The sequence below is a fragment of the Xyrauchen texanus genome, chromosome 3, assembly GCF_025860055.1.
Source record: "Xyrauchen texanus isolate HMW12.3.18 chromosome 3, RBS_HiC_50CHRs, whole genome shotgun sequence".
Classification (NCBI taxonomy): domain Eukaryota; kingdom Metazoa; phylum Chordata; class Actinopteri; order Cypriniformes; family Catostomidae; genus Xyrauchen; species Xyrauchen texanus.
In genome coordinates this window covers 59104363-59127340 of record NC_068278.1, presented here as the reverse complement: position 1 = coordinate 59127340, position 22978 = coordinate 59104363, and the positions used below count along the sequence as shown (strand labels likewise).

Below are 22978 nucleotides of genomic sequence, written 5' to 3'. Positions count from 1 at the left end.
ATGATTCTTGAATTTTCATGTACATTACCATAAAGTCATCACAAAAGAGTTATATTATAGTGAGTAAAGTGAAGCAAAAAATTTTTTGTTATATAAATAATTTATATTTTTTGACATAAATAGTCAAAATCATGTATAAGATCCTAAGTTAAAGCAATACATGAATGACTTTAGTCTAAGTTCATTGACACACCATGGCATCGAACTGTATATAATTCTCCATGTTCATCTGTCAAAATCCTTTCATTAGGATTATTGGGATAAACAATGTTTCACTTTTAACTTTCTCTAAAGTAAAGTGACTGATTAATTGCCAGTTTCCATGCCTGATTCTGGCACATCTTTGCTACCCTCAAAGTGTATATTTACTACAAACTAATATCACAAAACAAGTCACACATACATTTTATGTTAATGCTTATTGGTTATCCTTAGCGAAAACAACACCTGATAAACAAGAAAATTATGCTACGAATGGGATTCGAACCGCGGTGTTCCGGCGTAAGAGGAGATTGAACTAACCACGAGGCCAGAGGCTATAACACGTGATAGTAGACGGTAATGGATGTCCTAAGGTTTAGCCTACTGTGGGTGAAAGCCAGCTAGATGATGATTTTTTGACTTTAAGGACAAAAACAAATGAGAATTCTTACCCACTAACTTCTTTCGGAAATTTTAGAAGCCTCATTTGCTTCATTTTTGCTGTCTTTCCTGCTAACTGCTGTTAACTCGCCACTAAGTAACGTTAGTTGATGTCAGCTCCTCCCCTACCTGCTGCATATTCAACAGAGAGGAAGAAACGGAGTCGCCCATAGGCTACCGACAGCAAAGGAACTTATTCTATAGGCTAGATTATGCCTATGTCTATTTTTACAGGCTGTAAAAATAAAGCCAAAACACAATGAAATAAGGCAACTTATGATTTCGGGGGTTTACATAGGCTTTTGTCCGGTTTCATATTTGTCAGTCAACTTTTCAAAATTCATTCGGGGCTACACTCAAAACATTCAAAATCGGCTGCCGCCGCCGTCAGGGTGTGTTGTTTACCTGAGGAGGCGGAGCTGCCAATTTAACCTCTGGGTATAATCAGAGTTCAAAGTGCCCCCAAAACGTACTGTCTCTGGACTCATGAATGGCCTCCACTGAGACGTATGGAAGACACACCCGTTTCAGAATAGACCACGCCCATTACGATAAAATCAAGCCTCCGTTTATAAGCCACGCCCTCATGGTGTGACACGTCCCGACGCTTTTCCATGTCGTCCGCCCGCCCAGCCCCGCTCCCGCTGCGCGCGTTCGTGCAAAGGCCGGGGAAAAATGGCGGCGCCCGTCTTACGAGTGTCCACCCCTCGATGGGAGCGGATCGTCCGGCTGCTCGTGTGTATCGCAGGGATTCTACTGTCACTGTACGCCTTTCATGTGGAGAGGGAGAAGAGCCGCGACGCCAGTTACCGCGCCATGTGCGACCTTAGCAGCTTGGTCAGCTGTTCCAAAGTCTTTATGTCCAGGTGAGAGAGTGAGAGAGAGGGGCTGTGGCTCAAAACATGGCGAGTTCCCTAACTAGACAGCATATGTGTGCTCCCTTGACGCTTTCGATTGTTTTAGGTGCGGTCGAAAGTTCGAATCAAACGTTTCTGGGCATAACAGGGGCGTTTAAACGTTCCCAACGCGCCTGTAATCCCTTAAAAGTGCTCTCTAGTTAGGGAGTGTGCTCACTAGGTCTGGAGCTCACTAGGATTTGAGACACAAGCTGAGAGTCGCTCCGGGCCGCTGCCTGACTGGAAATATAACAATTTATAATATCAGGCTAATTTTTATGGTCGTTTCTTATAAAGCAAAAGTGTTTGGCTGGGGTAAACACAAATATAAATATGCATAAATTAAAACGTTATTTTATAGCTGTGTTTGTATGTGGCTTTTGCAACACAGTGCGATAGCAGCTAATGCTAACAGTGCTAATGAGTGAATGAACTGAATATCAGTCCACTGAATAACTGGTTTTTATAGTGATATTTATGCACCTGATTATTTAATGAATATGTGTATATTTTGTAATCCAGTGAGTCATATTTTTGGCTTGATTATAAATCTAAACCACTCCTTTATTAGCATTTATCCAGCTGACACTAAAGTACCTTAATGAGTACAACAGGCTGCTTAATATTAAGATAATCTGACATTTACCATAATATAGTGTATTTCTCTAAATGTCATGAATATGTACTTTATAAGCCCCCATTGTAAATGCAGTATTCATTAGAGGTCGACCAATAGTAGATTTTGCAATTTAGAAAATGCTCTTTGGAAGAGCAAAGCCAATTCAATTCTTAGGCTTTTTTTTTTTTTGTTTTTTTGTTATGTGCACAGACATTGAGGCTACAATATTATTCAAAGAATAAAATCCCAAAGGCAGTTTGTGCAACCAAAATCCCAATAATAAACCAAGAAATTAAGATTTGTTGCATAACATTGAACTTTTAAGTATAAACGAGCCCAAAATACACAGGGGACTCTTATTTTGAAATGACAGACTTGGCCCTGTTACAATGTCTAAGTATTTTCAAAATTAAGCTTTTTATAGCCTATATAAAAACCAGATGAAGAGTTTTGTATATATGTTTAACCAGATGAGGTTAATTGTTGAGGAATAATAATAACACCCCCCATCAGCACAATTAATCTGTACAACCGATACATTGCTGATAACAGATAGTTCCAAAGAGCAACTATCGGCACGATTAATCGGTACAACCGATATATTGCCAGTAACCGATAGTTCCAAAGAGCAACTGTCAGCACAGATTAATCGGTACAACCGATATATTGCTGATAACCGATAGTTCCACAAAGCAACTATTGACACGATTAATCGGTACAACTGATATATAGCTGATAACAGATAGTTCCAAAGAGCAACTATCGGCATGATTAATCAGTACGACCGATATATTGCTGATAACAGATAGTTCCAAAGAGCAACTATCGGCACGATTAATCAGTACAACCGATATATAGCTGATAAAAGATAGTTCCAAAGAGCAACTATCGGCACGATTAATCAGTACAACCGATATATAGCTGATAACAGATAGTTCCAAAGAGCAACTTATCGGCACGATTAATCAGTACAACCGATATATAGCTGATAACAGATAGTTCCAAAGAGCAACTATCGGCACGATTAATCAGTACAACCGATATATATAGCTGATAACAGATAGTTCCAAAGAGCAACTATCGGCACGATTAATCAGTACAACCGATATATAGCTGATAACAGATAGTTCCAAAGAGCAACTTATCGGCACGATTAATCAGTACAACCGATATATAGCTGATAACAGATAGTTCCAAAGAGCAACTATCGGCACGATTAATCAGTACAACCGATATATATAGCTGATAACAGATAGTTCCAAAGAGCAACTATCGGCACGATTAATCAGTACAACCGATATATTGCTGATAACAGATAGTTCCAAAGAGCAACTATCGGCACGATTAATCAGTACAACCGATATATTGCCAGTAACCGATAGTTCCAAAAAGCAACTGTCAGCACAGATTAATTGGTACAACCGATATATTGCTGATAACCGATAGTTCCACAAAGCAACTATTGACACGATTAATCAGTACAACCGATATATAGCTGATAACAGATAGTTCCAAAGAGCAACTATCGGCACGATTAATCAGTACAACCGATATATATAGCTGATAACAGATAGTTCCAAAGAGCAACTATCGGCACGATTAATCAGTACAACCGATATATTGCTGATAACAGATAGTTCCAAAGAGCAACTATCGGCACGATTAATCAGTACAACCGATATATTGCCAGTAACCGATAGTTCCAAAAAGCAACTGTCAGCACAGATTAATTGGTACAACCGATATATAGCTGATAACCGATAGTTCCAAAAAGAAACTATCGACAGTATTAATCTGTAAAACCGAAATATTGCTGATAACTGATAGTTTCAAAATGCAACTATTGGCACCGATTAATTGGTGCAACCGATATATCGGTCTACCTCTAGTATCCATCTGCCCTGAAGTGTTGAATGTTTGTTTTATTGATATATAGATTTAGTGGTGAGTTAAAGTGCATTTGATTGGGCTTGGTCTGTTAAGTAACCTTTTTAATCAGCCTGTGATATTTTTATTTTATTTTGTAGTCCAGTGTTCATTCTCATTGTAACATAAATTGGTCAATTTCAATGTTATAATCAGTTTCTAAATTTTCAGAGAGCTTTGTCAATGCATGGTCAACAACTTCTGTTCTTTGGGTGAGTTTAGAAAATGTTGTGGAAACATTGTGGGGAATTAGTGTTTTGCAATTGTGTGTGTCTTTAAAGGAATATTCCGGGTTCAATAAAAGATGATGTCAATCGACAGCATTTGTGGCGTAATATTGATTACCACAGAAATTATTTAGACTCGTCCCTACTTTCCTTTCAAATAAAGCAAAACAGTGAGACACTTACAATGGAAGTCAATGGGGATGATTTTTGGAGGGTTTAAAGGCAGAAATGTGAATCTTATAATTGTCTAAAAGCACTTGCATGAATTCTTCTGTTAAAGCTCGTGTATTATATGAGCTGTAACGTTTTGAAATGGTCATTTTAGGGATTGTTGACATTACATCGTCATGGCAACGAAGTTGTAACATTGTCCGTAACTTTCCACAGATGTGGTCAGTAAGTGGAGTGGTGGTGGTGTAGTGGTCTAATGCACATAACTGGTAAACTGGTAATCAGAAGGTTGCTGGTTTGATCCCCACAGTCACCACCATTGTGTTCTTGAGTAAGGCACTTAACTCCAGGTTGCTCCGGGGGGATTGTCCCTGTAATAAGGGCACTGTAAGTCACTTTGGATAAAAGCATCTGCCAAATGCATAAATTAAAGTGATTTAATGACTTTAAAATCACGTTAACACAAATATTGTTTATCTTGTCTCTACTATTTAAACAGTATTTTAATGTTTACAGATTAAACCCCATTGACTTGCATTGTAAGTGTCTCACTGGAACACACATTTGTGCTTTTATACAGAAAAGGAGGGACGAGTAGAAATACATTTTTTGTGGTAATCAATATTATGCAACTGAGCTTAACTTATATAGAACCCGAAATATTCCTTTAAATGCAATTTGTTTCTCAGAAGGTTATCTCATGGTGCCAAATACTCCCCACAGTGGCATTCCTGTTTGTAGCGTGCCAGTTGTTTTTAGTTAACATGCTAAGAAGGGACACAATATGTAGATAGCAAGTACAGTCATGTGAATTGTTGTACAGTTGTTTTTCTCGCACTATTTCAGTTTCTAAGTGTACAGAATAGCTTCAGAAACCTTGATTTTTGGTGAATGCGTTGTGTTTGCTTGCAGAGGGACCTCTCTATGGTGCTTATCAGGGAGTTCTGATAAAACAGGCAAACAAACAAACAAACAAACAAACAAACAAAACTCCAGCCGGGTGAAGGTTTTCAGGAATGTTACATAATCAGTCCTTTAGGTCCATCTCTTAAAGCGATAGTTTACCCAGAAATGACAATTCTTTACTCGCCCTCATATCCTTTACAAACCATTATAACTTTCTTTGAGGAGAATGTTTGAATAATCTTCCCACAGATCTTTTCCATACAACAATGTTTGCATATAACATTCATCGTGACCGCGTCTCTCAAGCTCCAGACATGACAAAAAACAGTACTATACTACCGCTACGGTGGAGGGCGAGATTATCAGTGCAACTTAAATCATGTAGTGGTCTAAGCACATAACTGGTAATCTGGTAATCAGAAGGTTGCTGGTTCAAGCCCCACAGCCACCACCATTGTGTCCTTGAGTAAGACACTTGACTCCAGGTTGCTCCGGGGGGGATTGTCCCTGTAATAAGTGCTCTGTATAATACATTGGTACTCAGAAGGTTGCTGGTTCAAGCCCCACAGCCACCACCATTGTGTCCTTGAGTAAGACACTTAACTCCAGGTTGCTCCGGGGGGGATTGTCCCTGTAATAAGTGCACTGTATGATACATTGGTACTCAGAAGGTTGCTGGTTTGATCCCCACAGCCACCACCATTGTGTCCTTGAGTAAGGCACTTAACTCCAGGTTGCTCCGGGGGGATTGTCCCTGTAATAAGTGCTCTGTATAATACATTGGTACTCAGAAGGTTGCTGGTTCGATCCCCACAGTCACCACCATTGTGTCCTTGAGCAAGGCACTTAACTCCAGGTTGCTCCGGGGGGATTGTCCCTGTAATAAGTGCACTGTAAGTCTCTTTGGTTAAAAGCGTCTGCCAAATGCATAAATGTAAATGTATATAGCTTCAGATGACTTGGAAAACAGCACACAATACGGGACTTTTCATTCTAAAGAAGCCCGAAATACTCATGGGACTCTTATTTTGAAATGTCTGCGCCCCTAGTTGTGAACTCACTGACGTCTGATTCGCTGAGAAAGTGACTCTGATTCAAACTGCTATCCTGAGTTGTCACTCCCTGAGTTCTTTTCAAGTGATTCATGAAAAAGATCCGGTTCAAAAGAGTCATTTGTTCACGACTCTCTTGCGCTGGGGTTTGTTGTTGCGTGCGGCACAGCGAGCTTGTCAGAAACAGAACGGGTGGTGCACGCTCTATAGATGTTTTCAATAACTCACAAGATGATAGCTGATGAAACTGCGTATGAACGCACACAACCCGACTGTCGCCAATGGCGACCAGATTTTAAATTATTGTCACAATCACTTATTTTTGGTCGCTCTGTCATGCAAGTTTTGCTAAAAGCGGAATGCCAGATCCACTTTATTTCAGGACAGAACTACTTCAGTATTTACTTATTTTGTATTTTTTTTAGGCTGTTTTGAAAGTTTGGATGCATCTGGACTGCGAATTGTGCTTTCTTCCTCTCCTCAATTATGCAGCGCTGCTCTCGCGCGCCATCATTAGAGTTTCATATGATCTCATGTTAACGTTAAATGTGATCAAACGACTATTTGACTACGTTGTCGGCTAATCGTTTCAGCCCCAAGTCACTCTTCGCACGGATGCCGTAAAAAACTCTCATTAACCAAATTACTTTTGTGAGATACTCGTAGAACTGATGCTTTTCTTAAAGAGACAGTACCATTTTAGAACTTTTTCTACATATTAATAGAAATACATGCAAAATGCACATTATGCATGTAACTTATAAACATGGAACAAAATGTTTATATGTAATATAAATATATGCCACATTTATTGATGGAATACACAGATTTGTAAATTCTTAAAAAGCTAACATGTAACCAACATGATGGAGGTGGGTTTCAGCAGTAGGGCTGAAACGATTAGTCGAGTTTAATGTATTCTTTATTAAAGTTAAAATAATAAGCGTGCTGTATAAATAAGCACAAACTCCGAAACTGGCATTCGTCTGTGCGGTCAGAGCCGCTTATATGAGTCGCGTGAAAACAGCGCGAGAGAGTTTCAAACTTCTCCTGGCTGTTACACTGTTCCGCGCGGAGACGCTCATCACTGGCGAGCGTCTACAGCTAGATTATAACGGGATTGCTTGCGACATAGTGAATTATATTATGAGTGTCACGTGTGTATATGAAACGTGTTGTCGAATATTCGTTCTAACAATCGTTAGATTAGTCGATTATAAAAATAATCTTTAGTTGCGGTTGTAATCGGCAGCCACCTCACAATACGAAATGATGTCAAATATTCGTTCTAAAAATCGTTAGATTAGTCGATTATAAATATAATCGTTAGTTGCAGCTGTAATCGGCAGCCACCTCACGATATGAAACGTGTTGTTGAATATTCGTTCTAATAATCGTTAGATTAGTCGATTATAAAAATAATCATTAGTTGCGGTTCTAATCAGCAGCCACCTCACGATATGAAACGTGTTGCGATACACATCATGATTTGATACATCGCGCTACATCACAACATAAGGATTCGATTCTCTCAGCTAATCGAGACGAGAGCTTGTGAATCCGAATCAAATTGGGAAATCTGTCTGTACCCAGCCCTAATTTGGAGTGCATGAAACTTGATGGAATGCAAAGACTGCCAGAGCAGTAACACCGACCAAAAATAGCATGTCGTTTGTTTCAATATAAACTTTACAAGTAAGTAAAAAACGAAACTATTGTAGATGACTTGGTGTGACATTCTGGTCTCTTGATATGGCTCGAATCCCTCTTTTAATGGAAGTGATAGTAATGCTTGCCTTTGTAAGCTTCATTAATAATAACAGTATCAGTCTGAGCGTGAACATGCTTTCACTGGGGCTGATGGGACATATGGTAGAGATTTAGGTGTGACCTTAGGAGTTATGGCACTAGAGTCCTTCTTTAACAAATCCGTTGGCAGGAAATGATGAAATGGAACCTGCACTCCAGGATTATGTCACATGCCTTTTCTTCTTCCGGACTAGAAGAAGAAAAGGTATAAAAAAGATTTCAGGCTTTACAAACACTGCCGGGACAATAGAAACTATTCTGTGTTTACCAAAGCAGCAAAACGCCCTTTTAAATTGGCATTTCAAATGTAGTACATTTTCAGTCTATGTGATTTATGTACAGTGGCAAGAAAAAGTATGTGAACCCTTTGGAATGAGCTGGTTTTCTGCATTAATTGGTCATCAAATGTGATCTCAACTTCACCCACTTTAAACTGAGCTTCAGCTGGCACACTGCCACCCTGATATTATCCTGTAGGACATCTTCATAAACTTTGGAATTTATTTTTCCCTCGATGATGGCAAGCAGTCCGGTCCCTGAAGCAGCAAAGCAGCCCAAAATCATGATGCTCCCACCACTGTACTTCACCGTTGGGATGATGTTTTCATGTTGGTATGAGGTGCCCTTTTTATGCCATACGTTGTGCTGCTGTTCTTCCCAAACAATTCAGTCCACAAAACCTTCTCCCAGTTGTGTTGTGGAGTGTCATGGTGGTCTTTGGCAAACTTCAGGCACACAATAATGTTTTTGTTGGAAAGCAGCGGCTTCCTTCATGATGTCCTGCCATGAACACCTGTTTGATTTCTGTATAGTAGATTCATGAACAGAGATGTTAACCAGTTCCAATGATTCCTTCAAGTCTTTATCTGTCACTCTAGGTCTCGTTTACCTCATTGATCATTCTGCGGTGTGTCCTTTGAGTCATCTTGACTGGACGGCCACTTCTAGTGAGAGTACCTATAGTACTAAATCACCTCCATTTATAGACTGTTTGTCTCACTGTGCACAGATGAATATCTAACGGCCACTTCTAGTGAGAGTACCTATAGTACTAAATCATCTCCATTTATAGACAGTTTGTCTAACTGTGGACAGATGAATATCTAACGGCCACTTCTAGTGAGAGTACCTATAGTACTAAATCATCTCCATTTATAGACAGTTTGTCTCACTGTGCACAGATGAATATCTAACGGCCACTTCTAGAGAGAGTACCTATAGTACTAAATCATCTCCATTTATAGACAGTTTGTCTAACTGTGCACAGATGAATATCTAACGGCCACTTCTAGTGAGAGTACCTATAGTACTAAATCATCTCCATTTATAGACAGTTTGTCTCACTGTGCACAGATGAATATCTAACGGCCACTTCTAGAGAGAGTACCTATAGTACTAAATCACCTCCATTTATAGACAGTTTGTCTCACTGTGGACAGATGAATATCTAACGGCCACTTCTAGAGAGAGTACCTATAGTACTAAATCATCTCCATTTATAGACAGTTTGTCTAACTGTGGACAGATGAATATCTAACGGCCACTTCTAGTGAGAGTACCTATAGTACTAAATCATCTCCATTTATAGACAGTTTGTCTAACTGTGGACAGATGAATATCTAATGGCCACTTCTAGAGAGAGTACCTATAGTACTAAATCATCTCCATTTATAGACAGTTTGTCTAACTGTGGACAGATGAATATCTAACGGCCACTTCTAGTGAGAGTACCTATAGTACTAAATCATCTCCATTTATAGACAGTTTGTCTAACTGTGGACAGATGAATATCTAACGGCCACTTCTAGAGAGAGTACCTATAGTACTAAATCATCTCCATTTATAGACAGTTTGTCTAACTGTGGACAGATGAATATCTAACGGCCACTTCTAGTGAGAGTACCTATAGTACTAAATCATCTCCATTTATAGACAGTTTGTCTAACTGTGGACAGATGAATATCTAACGGCCACTTCTAGTGAGAGTACCTATAGTACTAAATCATCTCCATTTATAGACAGTTTGTCTAACTGTGCACAGATGAATATCTAACGGCCACTTCTAGTGAGAGTACCTATAGTACTAAATCATCTCCATTTATAGACAGTTTGTCTAACTGTGGACAGATGAATATCTAACGGCCACTTCTAGTGAGAGTACCTATAGTACTAAATCATCTCCATTTATAGACAGTTTGTCTAACTGTGGACAGATGAATATCTAACGGCCACTTCTAGAGAGAGTACCTATAGTACTAAATCATCTCCATTTATAGACAGTTTGTCTAACTGTGGACAGATGAATATCTAATGGCCACTTCTAGAGAGAGTACCTATAGTACTAAATCATCTCCATTTATAGACAGTTTGTCTAACTGTGGACAGATGAATATCTAACGGCCACTTCTAGTGAGAGTACCTATAGTACTAAATCATCTCCATTTATAGACAGTTTGTCTAACTTTTTCTCTAAAAATGGACACTCTTTCTCATTTGTTTTTGGAACAGGAATATATATATTTTTTTTATATAATTTCAAATGTTTTGGGGATTAAATTGCTGTTTATATTGATAATAGGAAACACTGTTCTTTAATATACTGTTTTGATCTTTGTCTTGTATCATTTTGATTTAGGCCAAATCTTCTTTTTTTAATGTGATTGAATTCCCGGACAAAGCCCAGACTATTTTTTTGATCCGTCATGTTTTCTGATGTCTACGTTTCCTCCCTGAATTCATCTCTGTTTTGTTTTCTGTCTTATTGTCCAGATGGGGTCGAGGATTCGGACTGTTGGGAAGCATTTTTGGGAATGACAGCGCAGTAAACCAGCCAAACAGTGTCTATGGAATATTCTTTTATGTCTTACAACTATTACTAGGTAAGAACTACATCAAACCATTTCAACGTCGTCTTCTGTTGTTGCAATTATTTGAAATTAAAATGAGAGTAAACTGGTCCATTTTAATAACTTAAATCATTACCTCTCTCCATTTTACACAAATATGCTGGGACGTGAATGGTAAACAATTTGCAATATACACTAAATTCTGTATAGTAGCGCCTCAAGGCCAAATTTTTTTTGAACTTTTAAGAATGACATCACACACCCCATTTTAATGGTAAAAGGCCATTTGAATGGAAACGAGAAGGAGACATCAAATTCCGCGAGCATTTTTTTACTCTTTTCCACTTTGTCGATAACATTACAGCGCAAAAAGTGGATGGAAACTTTTTTGGTGTTAATAACTTGTACGGTTACAAATGTTTGGAATTGTTTGATGGTGTGAACCTGCCGTTTTCACAATGCACGAGAACCACTTTTGAGAAGTTAGCGATATATCACGCGAGATCCTTGGCATCATTAGCCTCGCCCCTGAAAGTCTTATTTTTAAAAAAACAAAATGCTCAATTCTGCATGTCAGGGCTCGACAATAAGTACTGCCTGATGGCCCGGGGCCAGTTGCGGCATTTATAACATTAGTGCATGCAAACAACAAGCGAGAGAGCGCAACAATTACACAAAGCTAACGAAGTCTTCTAACCGAGGAGTGAGCGCGAGTGTTTGTGTGTGTGTATATATATATATCTCTCGCAAAGATGCACGAGTGCATAATATACTGAACAGTCGCGTGCACGCACAAGATCTTGCAGACACAGAGCGCGCACCCCTCGCTCTTTTCCAAGTGTCTTAGCAGCAGCTAGTACCAATGTGTAGGAAATAGGGAAAAAAAAACACAATGAATTTCGTAGCGGGATTGCACGTCTTGCGCAACATTTTAATTATCCCTGCACATTCCGTGTTCACAGTGCGTGAAATCCCCCACATTATTCGTTTTTACATGCAGTAATGCATGCATGTGCTCTCTTAAAGGGACAGAGTGCTAATTTTATTCCCACTGTAAAAAAACAAACATTTTCTCTCATTAATTCGCCTTTAGAGATGAAGCGCCCGAATGAGACGTAATAATGGCGTTTGATAAAATGAAGCAAGATCACTATGACCATTAGGCTGTTATTATCAGATGAACAACAGAATATGAATATTCAAAACAGTCAACTTCATATCATCCTCATGAAACGCCAGTTACAGGTCTCGTTTCTGGGCCGTACAGGTGTTTATGCGCTTTGTGCATCAGGTTGTGTTGCTCTTTAGTCTGATTTCATGTTATATACACATTGTTAATTCACAGATTAGGCCCAATATACCCCTAATGTATATTACACGTCACAACCAATTTAGTAGCAAGTCTCTCAGCCAATAATCAAATCTTTAACTCGGCAAATAATCTTTGAACCTTCTTGACAAAACCCTACAGATGGGCAAAAGTTGCATGACTAAATGGGTGACCAAAAACAACCGGGTCAGCACAAAACATCCTGTATGTATATGTACATAATACTTACATATGTGTCTTTGTGTGTAAGGACTTACTGTCTGTTATGTAAAGCTGATACAGTCCTCTGAATTATCACCCACACTTGTCCCTGTCTATCATTGCTGATGTTTAAAATCATGTTTCTTAGATAAGACGCATGTCAAACATTCACAACATTAACCGTCTATATCCCCATGACTCTTGTGTGTCAGACAATTTACATCTTATTTTCATAAAATGTACTTGTCAGGTAGTTTTAGACGGGTATATTAAGGGTTTGTTACGGTCACTACCAAAAGACATCCATCTGATGTGTTTCAACCAGGCGTGGCGCAATAAAAACAATCCCTAGCATGAAAATATGGCTACGTATTGATTAGGGATGTCATTAAAAAATAGATATATCGGTTATTGATTGCCACTTTATTTGAGGCATCGATATATTTAAATTACAAGCCTAATTTGCATGCTTTCCAATTCACTCGGTTGGACTTCTGTTTAATGGCTGGTGTAATAGCATTGGGAGACCACAAGGGGGTGATATAACATTTACTGAAGCAGGTTACTAAGCACAGGAGGATGAGCTGATGGCAGTCCAAAGTTACAAAAGTTTTTGTACCCTTTCAAGCATGAACAAAGTGACGTTGATGAGTTTGTATGTTGGTGTAACTGCGCAAACTGAACGATAAGAAATGACAGTTTACTGAAAATACATTGCGTAGGCTATATGTAAGATACATATACACAATATGTCATGCAGTTATACTAGAGTAAATAATCTTTGTCCTTTTTGATAACGATTTGGGTCGAATTTAATGGAAAAAAATATGCAAGTTGAGCTCCGTGGCGCTGCAGCATTTTACACCGAGTGTTGGCGGTCTGTGCGTACCTTCGTAGAAAATAATTATTTAGAATTTTTGAACACGCCATGTCGTCCGCCAGACATGTCCGCCATGTGATTTATAGCTCAATAAATCATGATATATATCGAAAACCATCGGGAAACTCGTTGTGCGGCGGTGCGCTAGGGAGGCCAGGCCGAGCTCCTTCGACATCGTGCTCCCGACATCATGGTCGCTGTGGTTCGGGAGCAGCGTCCACCGGCCACTGGGCGGTACGGGGCCGATTCCTCCGGAACCCCAAGCCTCACGCACTTGTCTCTGGGCTCTCCGGAAAGGTCTCGACGAGCCCCATCGAATGAGACCGGTCCGGTTCAGGAGGGAGGGAGGTCGGGCGGAAGGGGCGTTTCTTTGTGGGGTCCTTTCTCCGGTTCGCCGTGCGCTAGGGAGGCAAGGCGGGTGTTGTTGGAAAGGTCTCGGCGAGCCCCGTCGAACGAGACTGGCCCCAAGTCCGTGGGCGGTCCGCATCGGGAGGGAGGTCCTGCGGAGGGCGCGTTTTTTTTTCGGCGGGCTAGAACGCATTTCCCGGTGGCCTTCGCTCGGTCTCGGGAAGACCTTTCCAACGACACCACCCACGTAATTTTAGGTGGCCGCGTTCCCGAGATACGGGCGTTTTTCCAAGGCGGCGACCAGCCCCGCATTCCGCCAAAATGTCGCTAGGCCTTCTGGGGCGCCGTTTTTTCCGGGGCCCATATCTCCGGAACCCAGTGGGGTAGAGAGGCGAGGTAGGGTGTCGTTGGAAAGGAGACCAGTCCGGAGTCCGTGGTCGCGTGATCCCAAGCCTAGTATCGATATAGATTTTCAGATTAAATTTAAATTTGATTTATTTGGGTATATTTCAGATATACTCTCCATTTTGCTTACATATAAAAGCATTTTGATGATACTATATCAATTACGAAACCACAGCAAACTTGTGCTTTTAAGTTTTTAACGGCAGTATTACCCTATTCAAGTAAATGTTCAAATATTGAAAACCGTAATAAAATGTAACAAAGCCATTTTAAATTACTGGTCTTCACTGTTATAATAAAGCTACTAAAAGTAATCCAACCAATACAATTTTAGTGGTTATCTTGTTAATGTTGTTTTATTAATATTAAGGACATACTAGACAGCAGCAGGTCTATTATGCTGCATTTACCTTCAAGCTTATTTGTCCCGCTGTTTGTGTTCACTTAAGACCTAAATAAACAAGTACTGTATGTCTTCCTCATTCCATTGCTTCATTTCTCGACGTCATGTGAGTTTGGCCTGCAGATCTGTGCTCAGGTTCACCACTCATTGTGTTTCTATTGAACTAGTTATAATTCCTGATGTCTTGGCGTACCTCCATTACTCAAGTCTTAGACGCAAGTTTGGACGTTCTTTCGCTCTGTCCTTGTGATCCGTTTGTCCTGCTGTGGCCTAATGAAATTTCAGGACTATGAATAGCCAGACTGTGTCAGAGAGAGTGTGTTGAATGCCCTCTGTTCTGGAGAATCGTTCCTTTCGTACAAGAGACGCTGAAGGAGAGAGAGGGGTCGACGGAGGGATGAGTAGAGGAAAGGTCAAGCTTCAAATATACTCCATGACCTCTGTACAAGCCACGCCCACTCTCCTGATATCAGCCTGCCAAGATCAGCTGATGATACGGGCTCTGTTCCAAAACCTAGTAAGCTGTCGGGCTGTCTGCTCCCTAATTAGGCAGCTGTATTCTAAGGCATTTACATTTATGCATTTGGCAGACGCTTTTATCCAAAGCGACTTACAGAGCACTTATTACAGGGACAATCACCCCGGATCAACCTGGAGTTAAGTGCCTTACTCAAGGACACAATGGTGGTGGCTGTGGGGATCGAATCAGCAACCTTCTGATTACCAAGGCAACGTTCTTACTGAAATAAGTGACTGATTTGGAACACACATTGTCAACGACTATATAAATGCTGCTCTACACGGGAAGTGCGTTAGACTCGACAATTGATTTAAACAAAGTCTGACATTAGCATGTTGCTAAGCTAACACCGTGACGCTTTAATAATCATAGAAATACTTCGCACACACACACATTGAGTTAAACAGTCCCATTTTTAATTCGGTGTTCGTACGGTCATGGAAATCCTGGAAAAGTCATGGAATTTTGAAACTGGAAAACACAGTTTAAATAAGTTAGCATTGAATGTTTTGGAAAATTGTTATTCAAGCTTGAATTGCTCTGATGGTAGAAATAGTCTTTATTCATGATTAATTGTGTTAGTTTGTTTAACGCGTTATTTTTGTATATCATTAATTGCACCGAATTAACATTAAATTGACAGCCCTAGTAAAAACATTTGAAACGATGCAAAAGAGTTCTGGAAATTCGTGGAAAAGTCATGGAAATTTAGTAGTGAAAATATGCACGAACCCTGTTAATTACAATGATACGTTTTGTTTTTATCATTATTTTTGACATTGACTTTTTATTTACATTTTGTTAGTGTTTTATAGGTATTTTTTATTTTGTATTTTTATTACAGGCCTATTTGCAATGAATATTTCTCTGGCTTTGTCACGGGGTGTAATGCTACTTTCCTTTATTTGTTGATTAAAATCAAGCCCAACAAAACAAGAAATGTTGGAGTATTAATCTGCGTAACACACTGCCAGTGACTCTGTCGCTGCAGGTCGCCAGTGGCTGGCGGTGAAGTCGCTAGTGGGCGTTCCCACTACTGGTTGCCTAGTAACGTTTATAAATGACATTCCATTGCTGTTGACAGCGAATCGCTTGTCTTGGCGCCAAAAACAAACATTTTGGAGGGAAAAGACTGAATATAAATGGAATCAGTACATAAAATGCTTTATATCAAAGATGAGCGAGAAACAAGGCGTGCTGTTTGCCATAGCGGCTGTTTATCTGCGGCGCAAACGCCGGTCTGTCTGGGTCCACAAAACCATTCAATCTCGGAGTCAGCACGGCGAGTACCATCGGCTGGTGCAAGAGCTGCGGCTGGATATACCATATCCATATCATAGAGCATTAGACAATTGCTAACAGCAAGAATTAGCCTTTCATCCATCTTTCCGTTACTGCAGGAGCTGAGAGAGAGAGAGAGAGAGAGAGAGAGAGAGAGAGAGAAGGATCATGTGAGCTCTCCCGTCTTCTCTCCTATTGGCTGTCGCTTCCATTAGTCGCTCTTCATTTGAATAAAGTTTAACTTGTCTCAACTTTGTCGCGTCGCTGGACACGCCCACATCTAGTCGCCAACGGTCGCGACAGCTCGTGTCGCCGGATGTTGCTGTGCTCTCATTGAAAATGAATGGGATCGAGTCGCTGTCACGCGCGATGTCGCTGGCAGTGTGTGCGCAACTTAAGGACCCTCACGAGCCGTCAGACTTTCGCGAGCTTACAGAGGGAAAACCGATTGATAAATATCCTTCATCTGCCACCGAAGTACCCGGTTCTTGATCCGATGCATCCTCGGTATTCGGCCTAATCGAGAACACGTTCGGGTAATGTGATGCATTCTCGGTACTTGCGTTCTTGAGTATTGGAATTGAACATTTTGACATTTTACCAAAAGAAGTTATCTTCAAAGTAGGGATATTACATTGTTGGCCGATAACGATATTTTGCACTCTTGGCTTATTTTGTCATCCGATCACTGTTTTGCTCAGGATTTATGTTTTACAAACGTACAAATAGGTACAAAAGCTTTCGTTCTAACAATAAATAATTTCCATTGAACATGGATCGGATCTGTTGAACACGACAGGCCAAAATTATAACGAGAGCCACAATGAAAGATAAAAATATATAAATATATTATAGCATGATGTAAAGCAAAAGGTTATACTTCTAAATAAAATTTGCACTTCTGTTTTTGGTGTTCAAAACTACAGAACTCGCATTTTACATGTTAGTAGTGTATATAATAAACATCACAAATTCATATAACGCAAACATACAGTATTATGTTGGACAATTCCACAGAAATGTCAATCACATCAACTAAAAATAAAAAGTTACCCAAAGAACAAAGCATCCTTTTAAGTTCTATACTGGTATAATGGAAAATGCCGGTTAGACCACTAGAGGGCGCCGCTTGCTTACACAACGCTGACTGAAGTCTATTTTTAAACGCAGCCTTTCAAGCTTTTGTAATCGCGCAAGACCTTATTGTGATTTCAATCTTAACTCAATCAATTGTGCAGTCTTAATGGATACCATACCAATGTCTCAGAAGTCAAAGTTTGCGGTTATCAAAGCGTTTGGATGGTTTTACCTCATGTTCAGGTAAGTGCCGCTTTCACAAGTGTCACGTAGCATAGTTTTTTCCTCGTTAATGTGAGAGAATTAAAATATTTGGGGTGCCAACCCTTCTACATTCTGTGTCTATCATTATGTCTGGATTGTGCATTTGAATTCAAAGAGTCAAAGTGAGTTGATCGTTAAATATAAACGAACTGTCGGTTTTTCAGGGCTGCCCCCCCGACCAAAGATTTGATAATGATTTGAGTCAAATTTAATGGAAAACTATGTGAGTTGCGCTCAATGGCACTGGATAACTTTGACTGCGTGTATGTGTACCTTCGTTGAAAATAATAGTCGAATTTTAGAATGCGACATGTCATCCACCGGACGAGTCTGATGTGCGACCCCTTTAATTTACACCGCCGCTCAAGCTTTACCAAAGGTGTGATGGGAAATATGTTGGAAAACAACGAACGGCCCAATTTATACTGAAAAAGTAATCCAGATATATATCGATTATCATCTTGCAAAATCTTCTGTGTGAAAAAGGCCTTAACTCTTTCCCCGCCAAACACGGAATTTTCCGGGTTTCCGTGTTTTAGGTGTTATACGGTAAGGAAGACCCCTGCGCATGTTTTGAAAGAGTACGCAACTCTTTGATCAAAGAAACAGACTGCGATCGTCTCAAACATGAAGAAGTGGAGTATTGAGAAGCTCAAAATATCAGACATAAACATGCCTTTTTATCAGCTTTTTGTCTGAAATGTTGTTTTTTGACAAAACCTACCTCTGTTCAAGTGGCAATAAAAAAGAACAAATGAAGATAAAATAAAATCGTTTTTTTTGCCTAAAAGCAGAGGCTCAGATATTTATTGTGATATATAGCATCTTCATATATTCATGGAAGAAAATATTCTGCGGGCCATTAACGTTTAGCGAAAATCGTCAAAAACCCTGGCGGTGGCTGGCAACTTTTTTTTTAAAACGCTGGCGGGGAAAGAGTTAATGGTTAATTACATAATATAATAGTGGATAATTTTTTTTTAGCAAATAGGAATGCCGAAAATAACATTTACTGTGGTTTCACCTTTATAGAAGTTTACTTCTGCGTTCCAAAACCCAGAAATGTGGAGTGGTGGTGGCGTAGTGGGCTAAAGCACATAACTGGTAATCAGGAGGTTGCTGGGTCGATCCCCACAGCCACCACCATTGTGTTCTTGAGTAAGACACTTAACTCCAGGTTGCTCCGGGGGGATTGTCCCTGTAATAAGTGCACTGTAAGTCGCTTTGGATAAAAGTGTCTGCCAAATGCATAAATGTAAATGAAAAGAGTCTTTTAGATTTTACTATCTGCGTCCATTTCGTCTAACGTGTTAGTGTTTGAATAGGAGGTTTTCTCAGACTGTTTTGTCTTGTCTGCCACTTTTTGACATTGGGTGTGTTTTCATGTACAACAAACCGAAACTACTACTAAAAATCATCTCATTTTAAGTGTTTAAATGCAAATACACCAACAATGCCATTTTAAGCCTAGCATTGTCTGAAAATATGAAAACATAATTATGTCTTGAATTGCATGTATGTTTATGACGGAAATACAATTTTACAATTGATGCATCTTTTATTTTTTGGTCTTGCTGTGTGTCCAGTTCGCTAACTGCTGTTTGCTCGTGTGCGCAGGTTTGACGGCCAGCGCAATGGCTGCCTTGATTCTGATGACCACGTCCATCATGTCTGTGATGGGCTCCCTCTATCTGGCATACATCCTGTACTTCGTCCTGAAAGACTTCTGCATCATCTGTGTCACCACATACGCACTGAACTTCATCCTGTTTGTGCTCAACTACAAGCGACTGGTTTACTTGAACGAGGCCTGGAAGCAACAGCTCCAGGCCAAACGGGACTAGATGGGGGGGGGCAAATGGGGGGAAAGTGTGACCTTTGACATTTGTGACTTGCCACCAGGAGACCTTGCTTCCAAACAAATGTTCATTCTGTCGTGTGTGTAAAAAAAAAAAAAAAAAAAAATTAACAATGAAAGAAAAATGGTTAAAAAAAAGAACGTTAACATTTTAGGGGCCACAGATCACAGGTTTATTACATTGCGAAGAAGGATTTGAAAACGTTTTTATTTCTGGTTGGTTTTTCTTTGTCGAGGTTTGGGCTGTGAACTTATGGGGAAAAACAAACAAACGGAAGAGACTGTCCATTCCCTGAGGAATAAAATGATGGAGGAAACATGGAAATTGCTTACTTGAATCTACTGGGAGAGTCTGTGCTCGTTGTGAGCCGAACTTGAGCTTTCAGCGGGACTGAATTTAAGGGTTTATAAAGGGTAAACATGAATGATCATGAGGTTAATGTACCGGATGCAGAGGTAATTCCACACGTCATTGAAAACGACAAATAATGTGTAATTTGTTATGTTTACATTGTTTTTTTTTTAATTCATGTTTTTGGAAGAGGACCACTCATAAAACACAAAAGAATGTGAGCTTGTATGTGTGTAATCAGATTTGTCTGTGACTACTTTTTTTATTTGTTTGTTTTGCAGTTCTGTAAATAGCTGCCAAAAGCAATATTCCAAACTAGGTTGTTTGTTTTACCGTTGAAACATTAAAACAGAAAACAACAAAAGTCCCGATCTCCAGCATGTCCGTCACTTCCAACAATTGTTTAAAAAAACGTTTGTGGGTTTTATTGGAAATGTAGAAAATTCATACTGTTCTCTGTAGGGGTGTTATTGGCGATTGATTGTCTAACGGTGGTTTCTCTACCACGGAATAATGCCGCATTCATGTCCTGTTGGAATAATTGTAATTATGAGATTTACAAATCTGCGATTCTACTCTTAACCGTTCAGATTGAGAAATGATGAATTTTAGTAGTATTTTGGATAAAACCATTGATTCTCAATGTGAAAATGCATGTGCGAAAGTAGACATTAGTGTACATTGTGTTTATTAGCGTGCCGTTTCACAATAAATCACTCAAATTTAAAAAATGGCATATCGGATGAAACTAGAGACTCTAATCTTTTGACTCGAACATGTTTCAGTGTAAAAACGTAATTAGGTTTCTTACCACATGTAGTTTTGTTGCCGTTTCTCCCAAAGACAAAGTCCGCTGCGGTCAGCGCCATGTTGTTTTGTCACATGACTCATTATATCGAAAGTTTAACCCTTTAACGTCAGCCTAGAGTCTCTTAAACGGAGATCAGTACGATTAAATTGAATTATGTATTGCATATAGCGAAGCCAAAATACAATGTCCACACGTGTACGCGGGGTCACACGAGGTTAAACGACAATGCATTATCCATGACGATTAGTAAACTCGTAATTATGGAAATGCCTAGGTGGTGTGAACGCAGCAAAATTTGATCGAAAAGGTTTTTGGCGAGATGGTGCGTCATCAGTAGACTCCGGTCAATGAATCTCTTCACAAATGTATTAGCTCTGCTACGAGTACTTTTTGATCAAGTACACTGATTTTAAGCATTCCTTACTAATTTAGACATTTAGAGAAAATCGAAAATTAACCGTTTACCAAGTTTCAACCCATGTCATTCTGACTTTTTGTCTTTTTAGAGTTTTTTTCAGTCCAAAACACTCCCATCCCTGTCTTGTGGTAGTGTTGTGCAACCCTGATGTGTACAAGTGACATCAAATAAGCTACATATAAACTTGTTACTATCAACGATTCCCTTTCAGTGTTCTCCATAGACTTCTCCAGCTGTTGGGATACCCAGTCACATCACCAAATAACGCAAAGAGATGCAACAAAAATCCAAGTATGCCATTTTTGTCCCGCTTAAGTTCGGTCTTTTGTAAAGTGGGCCTGTTGTATCGTCCACCAACTGGTGTTTATTGGACATTGAGTTTAATATTGAAAGTCAATTCTGTATACACACACACCAATGACCACAGAGCTGCCATGTAAGGTGCTAGCCTGCCATTGGGAGCAACTTGGGGTTCAGTGTCTTGCCCAAGGACACTTCGGCATGTGGAGTCATGTGGGCTGGGGATCTAACCACCAACCCTGTGATTAGTGGCCGACCCGCTCTACCAACTGAGCCACAGCCGCCCCAAGACACAAGACTAACTACTCATCATCGGTGACTTGGACATTGTCTGGTGTTGTCGTTTCGAAAGGCTGTCTATTGTGTGTTCATGTACACTGAAATAGTTGTAACAATAATTAGGGCTGCTGTAACGTCTAAGTGACGAGTTAAGGTAAAGGTGCTGTACGTTGTTTTTTTTTATTTATTTTTATTGAACGCAGAAAACGTCCCTATTACCTGTCCGATCTGAATGAAAAGGATGATGTCAATGATCTTTGTTTAGCCAACCAGAAGACTTTGAAGCACTCGTCTGTCAATCACCAGCCGTGTTTCCACTATCGGCCCAAATGAGGCCGTGCTAGTGCATGCCAGGGCCAGTTGCGTTCCCACTGTTGCATCCAGGGCTTCATAGTGCCTCCTCTGGGCTTTCTCGTGGCCAATGGCCTATTACCCTTGGGCCAAACAAGGCCATCCGGGTATTGAGGCAGCTTCAACGTCAAAGGCGGAGTTTCGCAGAACGTGCCAGGTTGTGTATCCAGCGCACAACGCTACAGGGAAATTAATCGATAGGAAAAAAAATACAGGAAAGTACAGATACGTTAAAATACCCAATGGACAAAGTGGTGCCCAAAGAAATGACTTTCCATGGTTTAGTGAACTTTCATAGATGGTGTGCTGGGACATCGTTCCGCTGTTAGTGGAGAGACCACTTGGGACACCACTGCAGTTATAGTCGTTGAGCTGTCAATGCTAATCTATCTTGCTGTTTGCATTCGGTATGAACTCGATATTCTAGATATATGATGCACTATATGGACTAAAGTATTGTTACACCTACAGGAGAGCTTATGACATCCCATTCTAAACTCATAGGCATTAATATCAAGTTGGTCCCCCCATTTGCAGCTATAACAGCTTCCACTCTTCTGGGAACGCTTTCTACGAGATTTTGGAGTGTCTGTTGGACTTTGTCCATTCTTCCAGAAGAGCATTTGTGAGGTCAGACACTGATGTTGGATGAGAGGGCCTGGCTCGCAATCTCCTTTCTAGTTCATCCCAAACGTGTTCGATAGGGTTGAGGTCAGGGCTCTGTGCGGGCCAGTCAAGTTCCTCCACACCAAACTCATCCAACCATGCCTTTATGGACCTTGCTTTGTGCACTGGGGCACAGTCAT

General features: G+C 40.1%; 1 protein-coding gene across 1 annotated transcript; it reads left to right on the top strand.

Moving 5' to 3' along the window:
* Positions 1 to 1269: 1269 nt before the first annotated feature.
* vkorc1l1 (vitamin K epoxide reductase complex, subunit 1-like 1) lies at positions 1270 to 20367 on the top strand. Its single transcript, XM_052100995.1, has 3 exons — positions 1270 to 1508; positions 11018 to 11127; positions 19421 to 20367. The coding sequence occupies exons 1-3, from the start codon at positions 1318 to 1320 to the stop codon at positions 19645 to 19647; spliced, it is 528 nt and encodes a 175-aa protein (XP_051956955.1). The 5' UTR covers positions 1270 to 1317; the 3' UTR covers positions 19648 to 20367.
* Positions 20368 to 22978: the final 2611 nt, after the last annotated feature.